The 12376-nt window shown below is 40.0% G+C and overlaps 1 protein-coding gene across 2 annotated transcripts in view; it reads left to right on the forward strand.

Moving 5' to 3' along the window:
- The first annotated feature begins 216 nt into the window (after nt 1–216).
- The window catches only part of TAF4B (TATA-box binding protein associated factor 4b), a 115102-nt gene continuing 102942 nt past the window's right edge, over nt 217–12376 (forward strand). For both annotated transcript variants that reach the window (XM_036823941.1, XM_036823942.1), the window contains exons 1-2: nt 217–1035; nt 11827–11972. In XM_036823941.1, coding sequence (XP_036679836.1) covers nt 693–1035; nt 11827–11972 — 489 coding nt within the window. In that variant the 5' untranslated portion in view covers nt 217–692. The remainder of the gene's footprint in view (nt 1036–11826; nt 11973–12376) is intronic.

The raw sequence follows: 12376 nt of genomic DNA on the forward strand, positions 1-12376 counted from the left end.
ACTGTCTGGCCTCCCCAAGTGGTAGATTTTTGGCAACTCGCCCCTCCTTCTTCAGGATTCAGAGGCGGATTCTAAGGCCCTCTGGAGCCGTCCCTACTGACGTCACGAGCGCGATTCCAGTCTGTGGCCAATCACGCGGCCGGAGTCTGGGGGAAGCCCGGTGCAGCGGCGGCGGCTGGTGCGCGTGCGCGAGGTCTCCGCGTGGCTATATAAACATGGCTGGCGTGGTTGCGCGGAGGGGCTGTGCGGAGCGCGCGTAGGGGGCTTTGGGCCGCTCTGGGTTTGTAGTTTTGAAATTTCTGGCGGGGGAATCCGCCGCGCAGAGTTTTGGTGGAAGGTGGGAGCCGAAGTGACGCCCTTCCGGGAGCCGCGCAGCCGGGCTCCGCTGTATCTGGTCCCGAGGCTGAGGGGCCGGGTTGATCCGGCGCACGTGTGAGCGCCGCTGAGGAAGCGGCGAGCGGCCGAGCAGGTGTGGCTGCCGGCGGGGCCGCGCGGACTGGAGGAAGGTCCGGGACGCCGGGGTCCCGCTGTCCAGCCGGCGCCGGTCACTGACTCGTGTGGCGGCCCCGGCGCCTCTCCCTAGCGATGCTGTGGAGCCGGAACTGCACTGGAGTCGGCTGCCGCTTGTCAAGCGTCCCCTCGCCTGTGCTCCCGGAACGGCGGCGCCTCAGCTGCCGCTGATCCACCTGGGGATGCCCGCGGGCCTCACAGAACCGGCCGGCGCCGCTCCCCCCGCCGGTGTGGGCGCCTCCGGGACCGTGACCATGGCCCCCGCCGCGGCTCTGCCCGTCCGGGTGGAGAGCACTCCGGTGGCCTTGGGCGCCGTGACTAAGGCTCCTGTCAGTGTCTGCGTGGAGTCCACGGCGTCCCAGCCGCTGCGGTCCCCCGTGGGGACCCTGGTGACAAAAGTGGCTCCTGTCAGTGCTCTTCCTAAACTCAGCAGCGGCCCTCGTCTGCCAGCTCCTCAGATTGTCGCTGTGAAAGCCCCCAACACCACAACAATCCAGTTGCCTGCTAATTTGCAGCTTCCTCCAGGTATGTCGCTCACCTTTTCCGGCTTATCCCTCGGGCCAGCCAGCGGTGACACGGGAAACGTCGCAGCCCGGGATTGCGCCTTCTCGCTGGGAGTTCTAAACAACTCAGCCAGGAGAACCTTTCATAATCTTGACTTTGCGGGGCAGTGATTTGGCGTTGCAATCAAGATAGCCTCTTTGAGTCCTTACTGCATAGTTTTTCTTTTTCTATTTAAAGAGAGCATCTTTTCCCTTAAGTGACACAGGAAAAGCTGGAGCAGCATATTCAGGAGGGCCTTTGAGGCACTGGCTCTTAGGTGCGGGAAGATAAAGAGTATCGCTAAAGTTTGTTTTCATATGGAGAAAGGATCAATTTTTATATCCACACGCTTAGATTACTATGTTAAAAAAAAAGTGTTTTTAAAAGCCTCTTGTGTGTTAAGACCGAAAGTGAATTTTAAATTTAAACAAGCCTAAGTAAGTTTACTGCTTAGAAATGAATAATACTGCTTCCCGCCCAATTTTCAGATGTGTGATGATTGTAAGTAACTTTGAGTTAGAAGGATCCGTCTCACAGGGAGCAAATGCCGGAGTTGACAGGTCAGAGCCATGAGGTGGTTATTTGTGAAGCATTGTGTGAATGCTACCGTTAATGAGCCTGTGACTACTTTATATACTAGAGTTTACTCTGTGGGGCTGTTTTTTATGACTGAGACAAAGGTTTTGCTTTGTGATCATTTGCATATTGTAAATATGCAGAATGGTGTTTGAGTGTTCTACCTTGTTTTCTTTCCTCAAATGAAAGTCACTTGGAATTTCAGTGGGGAAAAAAAGCACATGTTATCTTCTTTGGGAAAAAACTCTATTCATAATTTGATTGTTTTCTATGTATTTTGCTGAGCAGCAATGGGAACTCTGACCCCCAAAGGTGGTAAAGAAGTGGAAGCATTTGGTTCACGTGATGTCAGTTTCCCCTAGCAAAATGAGAGTGCCTCTTTTGTAGCTAATGTTCTGTTGTAGCTGTGTTTTAGTTTTGTATGGTACAGGACGTACATACACTTAAGGCTGTGTGCACCACTGGATACATTTTATGCTGGTTCTAAATTGTCATCCTACACGCACTCTTATAAAGTAGCTATGAATGTGTTTGAATGAAATTACTCCTAATTTGTTAAAAACAAAATTCCTATCTAGTCAGTGAAGTTTGTCTAGAAACAATCAAAAAAGTATTAAGAGAGAAGAACTTTCAGGAGTGGAAACTTGCTGGTAAGTGGGAACGGATCACTTATTGAGGGCGTACTGTGCTAAGCACTTTTTTAAAAAATTGACCTACAGTTGACATACAACATTATATTGCTGGGCACTTTTTATCCATTATTATTTTTATACATTATTTATATTCTTTTGTTTGCTGGTCATAATAGATAGATAGCAAATAAGGAAAAAGGTCTCTAAGGGTAAAGAATTTGCCCAATGCCAGACAAGTCATAGATGTCAGAGGGAATTTGAATTCAGGTCTGTTTAACTCTACTCTTTCCGAAACACTGTGCTTACCACTTGGTGTGTGTACAATATGCCTCCTTGCGTAGCAATGTTAAAAGGCGATTTATAGAATTTTAGAGCCTGATCTTTTTATCACACAGAGAAACCAAAACTGAAACTTGCTAGAGCAAAACAGCAGCAAACCAGGACCACAGCCTAAGTATGCACTACACTAAAACTTGTTATGCTGTCAACCATGGATAAACTCCCACAAAAGAGAGGAGATAAGTTGCCTTTAGGAGTTGTTATTTAGAGAGGAGGTGAGAAGGTACCTTGAAGAGCAGCTTTTGGAATTTCTGCTGAGGGGTGGCAGAAGAACATACTCATATTTGTGCTCTCACAGATGCGCAATAAGATAACCGATACTTGAGGAATGACATAGAAACACTGATTAAAATAACGTTTTAAAAAGGTCTTGTTCTACTTCTTTTATATACTGAGGATTAGCAGAGGATTACTCAAGGATGCTTAAATTACATAGGAGTCAGCTCTCATTTTCCCAAGGTAATGAATACTTTAAGTATTTGATTTCTCTTTACTTCAGAATTTCCTCTGTGAACAGAACTAGTTTTTAAAAAATATGCATATGCACCACAGGTTTTTCTAGGGAGCAGGAGCTGGAAACAAAAAGGGGGGCATTGTGAGGAAATGAAAGAAACTGTAGCAAAGCCCTGAAGATTATTCTGTTGAATATTTTTGGTAATCTCTTCAGTCTTCTTTTTTATGAATTTGTGGGATTTAGACCAGACTGTGGCTCTTTCCGGTTTTGGTATTCTGTGTCTCTTCTATCATGTATTTCAGAGTGATGAGTAAGGACTTGATTGCTTCTTTTATGTCATAGACTGTGCTTCATAAATTCTGCTTCTCAGTCTTACTGTACAGAAGTTTGTGAAAGTTGCTTGTGAAATGGTTCGGGTCCTTTTTCATCAACTCCTTCATGCTGAGACGTGGTATAGGTTTTGCATTTCTCAAATTCCTGAATTAGTTCCTGGATAATCTTCGTGGTTCTTGTTTCCACCCTAGCTTTATCAAAGGAATATTACATGATCATCTGCTCCACAGTTGTAACAGTGCTCCTGGACGTCATGAAATGAGAGACAGTTGTCTTCAGTGCTCACCATATGCGCCATCCACTGTTTGGATTTCAAAGGCTGTGAAGTCACTTTAACTCATATTTGAGTTAGAAAGACTCAAAGGTTGTGGACCTTAAGGCATTAATAACAACTACCACCAATAACTTTAAAATTCATAAATTTGCTCATATTGTCTCATTTGATCCCTTTAACAGTCCTGCAAAGTAAGTATAAGTCTCTCAGTCCACAAACATGGGATGTCTTTCCATTTATTTAGATGTTTAATTTCTTTCAGCAAGTTTGTAGTTTCCAGAGTATTGCTTTTGCACTTATTTTGTTAAATTTATTCCTAAAGTATATTATTTTTGATGCTATTGTAAATGGAATTTTTTTTCCTTAATTCCATTTATAGTTAGTCATTGGAAATGTATAGAAATACAGTTGTTTTTTTTTTAATTGATCTTGTATCCTTCTTCCTAGCTGAACTCGTTTATTAATTTTAATGGCTTTTTTTCGTGGATTTGTTTGGATTTTTATGTAGAAGATCATAATATATGTGAATAGATAGTTTTACTTTCTATTCTGGATGCCTTTTATTTTATTTTCTTGCTTAATTGCCCTGGTTAGAACTCTCAGTATAATGTTAAATAAAAGTGGTAGTGATTGTAGGCATCTTTGTCTCATTCTTCATCTCAAATGTTCCTGATCTTAGGGGAAAAGCATTTAGTCTTTCACCACTAAGTATGGTGTTCGCTGTGGGTCTTAAACCAACCTTGCATACTGAGATAAATATCACTTGGTTATGGGGTATAACACTTTTTAAATGTTGCTGGATTCAGTTGGTAGTACTTTGTTGAGAATTTTTGCATTGGTATACATAAGACATTTTGGTCTCTAGTTTTCTTGTGATGTCTCTGTTTGGTTTTAGTATCAGGGTAATACCGACCTTACAGAATAAATTGACACATGTTTCCCCTTCTGTTGTTTAGAAGAATCTGTGAAGGATTTATTTTTCCTTAGATGTTTGGTAGAATTCATCAGTGAAGCCATCTGGAACTGAGCTTATCTTGTGGATGCTATTTTTGATTATTAATTCAATCTGTGTTTGTTAGAGATCTATTCAGGTTGCCCATTTTCTTTTTTTTTTTAATTTTTATTTATTTATTTATTTATTTAATTTATGGCTGTGTTGGGTCTTCGTTTCTGTGCGAGGGCTTTCTCTAGTTGCGGCAAGCGGGGGCCACTCTTCATCGCGGTGAGCGGGCGTCTCACTATCGCGGCCTCTCTTGTTGTGGAGCACAGCCTCCAGATGCGCAGGCTCAGTAGTTGTGGCTCACGGGCCCAATTGCTCCGTGGCATGTGGGATCTTCCCAGACCAGGGCTCGAACCTGTGTCCCCTGCACTGGCAGGCAGATTCTCAACCACTGTGCCACCAGGGAAGCCCCATTTCATATTATTTATCCAATTTATTGTTTTATAATAGGCCATAGTATTCTATTATAATCCTTCTTTCTGTAAGATTAGTGGTCATATCCTCTCTTTTTCATTCCTGATTTTAGCAGATTGAGCCTTCTCTCCTTTTCTCTTAGTTAATCTAGGTAAAGATTTGTCAGTTTTTTTGGTCTGTTCAGAGAACCAACTTTTGATTTTTCTCAGTTGTTCTTCTATTCTCTATTCTATTGACCTCTGCTCTAATCTTTATTAATTTTCTTTCGTCTGCTTGCTATAGTTTTTATTTTGCTTTTTTCCCCAATGTCTTAAGATAGAAGGTTAAGTTATTAATTCAAATAATCCTTCTTTTATTTTTTTTTATTTTATTTTTTTTGAAATGCAAATATAATAATGTCTCTCCTACTTGAAATCTTTCAGGGCTTCCCACATCTCCTCAGATCTTTTTTTTTTAATATAAATTTATTTATTTATTTATTTATTTATTTATTTTTGGCTGTGTTGGGTCTTCATTGCTGCGCACGGGCTTTCTCTAGTTGCGGCGAGCAGGGGCTACTCTTCGTTGTGGTGCGTGGGCTTCTCATTGTGGTGGCTTCTTTTGTTGCGGAGCATGAGCTCTAGGCGCGCAGGCTTCTGTAGTTGTGGCTCGCAGGCTCTAGAGCGCAGGCTCAGTAGTTGTGGCGCACGGGCTTATTTGCTCCGCGGCATGTGGGATCTTCCCGGACCAGGGCTTGAACCCATGTTCCCTGCATTGGCAGGCGGATTCTTAACCACTGTGCCACCAGGGAAGCCCTAATCCTACTTTTAAAATAGAGGGATTTACAACAACAGTCGACCTGTGAACAACACAGGTTTGCACTGCACAGGTCCACTTATACTCAGATTTTTTTCGATAAGTCCATACTATGGTACTACATGAGCTGCAATCAGTTGAATCTGTGGATGCGGAACTTCAGATATGGAGGGCCAACTGTAAAGATACGTGCAGATTTTCAACGGAACAGGGGTGTGGGGCGTCAGTACCTCCAACCCCCACGTTGTTCAGGGTCAGCTGTATAAATTTCCCTTAGACACTACTTCAGCTGCATCACATAAATTTGGGTATGTTGTGTCTTCATTTTCATTCATCTCAAAGTGTAGTCCAGTTTCCCTTGTGATTTCTTAATTGACCAACTGGCTACTTAGGAGTAATTAATTTCTACATATTTATGAGGTCCCCTAATTTCTTTTTGTTACAGATTTCTAATTTCATTCCATTGTAGTTGGAGACCACACATTGTATGATTTCAGTCCTTTTAAATTTATTTAAACTTGTTTTATATCCTAGCATGTAGTCTATCCTGAGACTGTTCCACGTACACTTAAGAAGAATGCTGTTGTTGGGTGGAGTATACTATTGATGTGTTTTAGGTATGGTTGGTTTATAGCGTTGTTCAAGTATTTGATTTCCTAGTTGATCTTCTACCTAGACATCTATCTTTCATTGAAAGTAGAGTGTTGAGGTCTCCCAAGTATTATTGTTGAATTCTCTATTTTGTTCCTTCATTTATGTCAACTTTTCTTCATATATTTTGGGCTTGGTTGTTTGGTGCATATATGTTTGTAATTGTTAAACCTTCCTGATCCATTGGCTGTTTTATCGATTATAAAGTACCCCTCTTTATCTCCAGTAACACATTTTGTTTTACTCTATTGTCTGATATTAGTATGGCCACTCCAGTTTTCTTATGGTTGCTGTTGGATGATATGTCTTTTCTGTCCTTTTACTTTGACCTTTTTAGTGTCTTTGAGTCTAAAGTGTGTCTTCTGTAGGCAGCATATAGTTGAATCCTATTTTATAATTGGGTCTGACACTTTTTGCCTTTTGATTGGATTATTTAATCCATTCACATTTAATGTTACTGATATAGTTGGGTTTAGGCCTGCCATTTACTTTTTTTGGTTTTTTTTAGTTATTTAGTTATTTATTTTTGGCTGTGTTGGGTCTTCGTTTCTGTGCGAGGGCTTCCTCTAGTTGCGGCAAGCAGGGGCCACTCTTCATCGCGGTGCGCGGGCCTCTCACTATCGTGGCCTCTCTTGTTGCGGAGCACAGGCTCCAGATGCACAGGCTCAGTAGTTGTGGCTCACGGGCCTAGTTGCTCCGCAGCATGTGGGATCTTCCCAGACCAGGGCTCGAACCCGTGTCCCCTGCATTAGCAGGCAGATTCTCAACCACTGCGCCACCAGGGAAGCCCCTGCCATTTACTTTTGTTTCTATGTATTTTCTCTTTTTTGTTCTTCCTCTGTTCCCTCTTTCCTTTGCATTAAGTGAATATTTTCTAGTGTAATATTTTAATTCCTTTATAATATTTTTTAAGAATATATATGTATTTTTAGTGATTGCTCTTGGGCTTACAATATACATCTTAGAGTTTACTTCACATTTATATTAACTTGTTTCAGTGAGGTGTAGAAACATTTTTCCTATTTAGCTCATTTCCCTCTTTTTTATTTTTGTGCTATTATTGCTCTACATATTGCATCTAGATATGTTACAAACCCAACAATACCTTGTTATAATTATTACCTTATGTAATTATATGTCTTTTAAAGATGCTGACAGAAGGAGCACAAGGATATATTTGTAGCATTTGTTTTATTACCTTCTTATTTACCATTCCTAGTTTTCTTCGTTTGTTCCTATAGATTCCAGTTACCATCTGAAGTCATTTCCTTAGTGCAGTACAACTTTGCTCCTGACCACTTTCTTTGTGTTATTGTTCACAAATATGTTACATTTCTAATATGTTATAGGTTCAAGAATACAATTATATATATTGTTCTATATAGTTGTTTTTTAAACCCATTAAGATAAAGCAGTAATATGCATATAAATTATATAATTAACTTTACCAATGCCCTTTTCATGTGAATTTGAGTTACTTTCTGGAGTCTCTTGTTTTCAGCCTGAAGAACTTCATTTAGTATTTCCTGTCTGGTTTGTCTGCTAGCACTCAGTCCTCTAAGGAGGATGTCCTTTTTATCTGAGGATGTCTTTTTTTTTTTTTTTTTTTAAGTTTTTATTGGGGTATATTTGATTTACAATGTTGTGTTAGTTTCAGGTGTACAGCAAAGTGAATCTGTTTTACATATACATATATCCACTCTTTTTTTAGATTCTTTTCCCATATAGGCCATTACAGAGTATCGAGTAGAGTTCCCTGTGCTATACAGTAGGTTCTATTAGTTATCTATTTTATATATAGTAGTGTGTATATGTCAATCCCAGTCTAGGATGTCTTTATTTTGTCTCCTTTTTTGACAGTTATTTTCAGGGAATATCTGATTGTTGGTTGATAGTTGGTTTTTTTTGTTTTTTGTTTTTTCCCCAGCAAGTGGAATATGTCATACCCCTGCTGTCTGGCCTCCATTGTTTCTAATGAGAAGTTAGCTGTTAATCCTATTAATGCAGTACTCTTGTACATTTTTCTCCTGGTGTTCTCAAGATTTTCTCTTTGTACATTTTTATCATGTTGTGTCTTGGTGTGGATCTCTTTGCATTTATCTTACTTAGAGTTTGTTGAGCTACTTGGATGTTTAGATTATTTTTCATCAAATTTGGGAAATTGTCAGCCATTATTTCTTTGAATATTTTTTCTGTTCCTATCTCTCTCTCTCTCTCTCTTTCTCTCCCCCTGCTCCCTCCCCACCTCCCTCCTTCCCCTCCCTCCCCCCTCTCTTTCTGGTACTCACATTATGCCTATGTTGGTGTGCCTATCATTGTCCTGCATTTCTGTGAAGCTCTGTTCATTTTTCTTCAGTCTTTTTTCTCTCAGTTCTTTGGATTGCATAATCTCTATTGAACTATTTTCAAGTTCACTGACTTATCTTCTGATCATTCAAGTCTGCTGTTAAGCCTCTCTAGTGAAATTTTTATTTCAATTATTGTACTTTTTAACTACAGAATTCCTTTTTTTATAATATCTATTTCTCTAATGGTATTCTCTATTTGTTGAGATAATCATCATCATATCTTCCTTCTTTAAGCATGATTTCCTTTAGTTTCTTGACATATTTATAACAGTTCCTTTGATGTCTTTGTTAAATCTAACATCTAGTCCCTCATAGGTGGTTTCTGTTGCCTGCCTTTTTCTGTGTCACACTTTTCTTTTTCTTTGTATGTCTTGTACTTTGTTAAGCAAAACTAATATATTATAGCAAGTCTAGATACTGGTCTTTACTCCCCTGAGTGGGTTCTTGTTGTTTGTTTGTTTGTTTAAATGGCTGTGTTATTTTAGTGAAGTCTATTTTCCTCACAGGGTACAGCTTTGGGCATAAGCACAGCCACCCTGGGATGACAGTGGTTTTAGCAGGGCTCTTTTTGACTGTTTCTTTCTCTGATCTCTCTGTTAAGCTTTCTGCTTCAGCTGGTGTCACGCCTAGCTGTTAGGCTCCACTCACTGCCAGCCAGTTACCCTCTTGTTTTCAACAGTGCCCTAGGGCCTAACTTCCTCCATAGTCTGATTCAATTAAATGTGGACTCCTTTACAAAGGGTAGTTTTTGAGGTCATTGCTTGAGGTTCTGACCCCAGAAGGGCCCTTCTTAGTTGTTTCTTTATCTTGTTCTCTCTGGTAAACTGGAGATATGCCTGTGACTTAGCTTGTATCTGTCATGAAGATACCAGAAACCTTTTAATTGTTCTGTTGTACTTGAGAGTGACCTTAGCCTTGACCTTTCCCACACTCTGTTGGAAATAAAGTCAGTTTCTCTTGGGAAATGTTTGGAGCAAGTACCCAGGGCTGTGGCATGTTTCTTTCTGAGTGATATCCATGTTTTAGAAGTGGGGTACTGGGCATGGGTGGTAGCCTCTGGTCTTCTCTGCTTCTCTTCCAGTGTGGAACCTCAACCCCATGAAAGAACTGGGGTGAGGGTGATTGGGCCCCAAGTATTCTCTGAGCCATCCCTGGGGTAGAGCCTTCCCTTTCTGAGTAGGGATGGGTGAAACAAGAAGCCTGGAAACTCTTGGATGCACTTATTTCAAATTTGTTCTCTTCTGTATGCAAGTTGGGGTGGCAGAGATGGGAAATGCTGGTGGCCTGCTTCTCCCAGGAAGATACCATAGCCCTCAACTGGGAGTTTGGGAAAGAGGGAGGCCTTGTGTTGTCCACAATGCCTGAACTGAGAAGGGAGAGGGAGTAGGTCATGGTTCAGATGCCACAGATTCTTGCTGTTCTGAGTTTTAGTAGATTCTCTTTAATAATTGTCTAGTCATTTTCTGTATGCCTTAGGGCATTTCCAAAGACTTTAAATGGTTGTTTTTAAAAATAATTTTCACCAGTTATGCTTGTTTTGCTGGGGAGTGGCTTTATTGAGCTCTTCATGCTGCCATTCCAGAAATGGAACTCCAGCTATGAATATTCTTGTTTGTACCTCCTACTTACATGGACAACTATCTCTTTACGTTAGAAATACTGGGTTAGAGGGTATGCAAATGGGAACCAGTTTGGCACAACGATGTAGAGTTGAACAAAGCAGTTGTACCAAATTACACTACCAGCCTAAAGATGTTGAGAGTTTTTGTTACTGCACATCTCTCTAACACTTAATATTGTCATTGGACTTATTAATTTTTTTCTGTCTAGGTAGATATAAAGTGATATCTCACTGTGGTCTTAATTTACCTTTCCCTGTCATTGGTATCTGTGTTTCTTTTTTGCATTTTGGATATTTGTTCTTTGAATATACGTGAACTAAAATTTTCTCCAATTTTTTTTTTTTTTAGTTTTATTTATTTTTAAAAATTTATTTATTTTTGCCTGCATTGGGTGTTTGTTGCTGCGCAGGGGCTTTCTCTAGTCGCTGCGAGCAGGGGCTACTCTTCGTCGCGGTACATGGGCTTCTCATTGTGGTGGCTTCTCTTGTTGCAGAGCATGGGCTCTAGGCACGTGGGCTCAGTAGTTGTGGCGCACGGGCTTAGTTGCTCCACAGCATGTGGGATCTTCCCGGACTGGGGATCGAACCTGTGTCCCCTGCCTTGGCAGGTGGATTTTTAACCACTGCGCCACCAGGGAAGTCCCCAAATTTTCTCCAATTTTGTGGTTTGTCTTTTTACCTGATGATATATTTTGCTGAGCAAAAGTTTTTAAAATATAGTTGTATGTATCAAACTTCACTTATTTAAGAAATTTTTCCCTATCCCAGGTTCAGAATGACAGTTTTCTACATTGTCTAAAAGTTTAAAAGTTTTTCCTTTTCATCATTGTATCCTTAATGCCCTTGGGTTTTTGTGTATGGTGTGAAACTTTTCATCTTTTCCATTAGTTAATTGAACAAGCCCTATTTATTGAATAGTAGCTCTTTTTCTCACTGATCTGCAGTGCTTTTAGAAAAATTTGATATGATGTATCTGCAGGCTATTTGGGGTCTATTTGGGGGTTTTCTATTCTATTCCATCGGTCAGTTTGTGTAGTCTTGTGCTGTTACCAAACCGTCTTACTGTAGCATTATAAATAGTTTGATGTCATGAGGAAAAGTGTTTTGCCTTCTTCAGGAGTGTCTTGTTAATACGTTTAGACTTTTAATATTTTAAATAGCTTTGAATGACAACATTTTTTCCATATTATATATCTTAATTAGTAGACATGGAATTCAGTATGTACTAACTAATCACTTATTCAGAACATTTTACAGCACTGAAAGAAGTGGGAGAACAATATGTGATGATTATACTTCATTTATTAGCTCACATTTTGTTTTCTTTTAACTATAGGAACAGTTTTGATCAAAAGTAACAGTGGTCAGTTGATGTTGGTATCTCCTCAGCAAGCTGTAACAAGAACTGAGACCACAAGTAACATAACTTCAAGGCCAGCTGTACCAACGAATACTCAAACAGTCAAAATCTGTACAATGCAGGTAATATACATTAAAGTTTTTTTCATCCTCCTTAGTTTTCCAGCAGTTATCTTCATATAAATGTGTATGTATTTGCCAGTAAAAATAGTAGAAGAGATGATTCTGCTCGACTTTTTGAATTAAGCTACTTTCTTTGAATATGTTAATTTAATCTAGGTGTTTGGTTTTGTTGTTTGGCAAAACTAATAAGTTAATCTTCGTACTCAAAGATTTTGTTGTCCTCAAGGGGATGTTCAAAGGGCTATGTGCATCTCTAAACGGGAAAAAAATAGCCATTCTGCTTCAATTTTAATTTGTGGTAAAACATTAACACTACAATTTATAGTATTTTTTATCCATATCATATAGGAATTACCTTTAAAAAAATTAGAAATCTGCTGTAATATTTCATTAACTTGGCGTTG

The sequence above is a fragment of the Balaenoptera musculus genome, chromosome 14, assembly GCF_009873245.2.
Source record: "Balaenoptera musculus isolate JJ_BM4_2016_0621 chromosome 14, mBalMus1.pri.v3, whole genome shotgun sequence".
NCBI classification, from domain to species: Eukaryota; Metazoa; Chordata; class Mammalia; order Artiodactyla; family Balaenopteridae; genus Balaenoptera; species Balaenoptera musculus.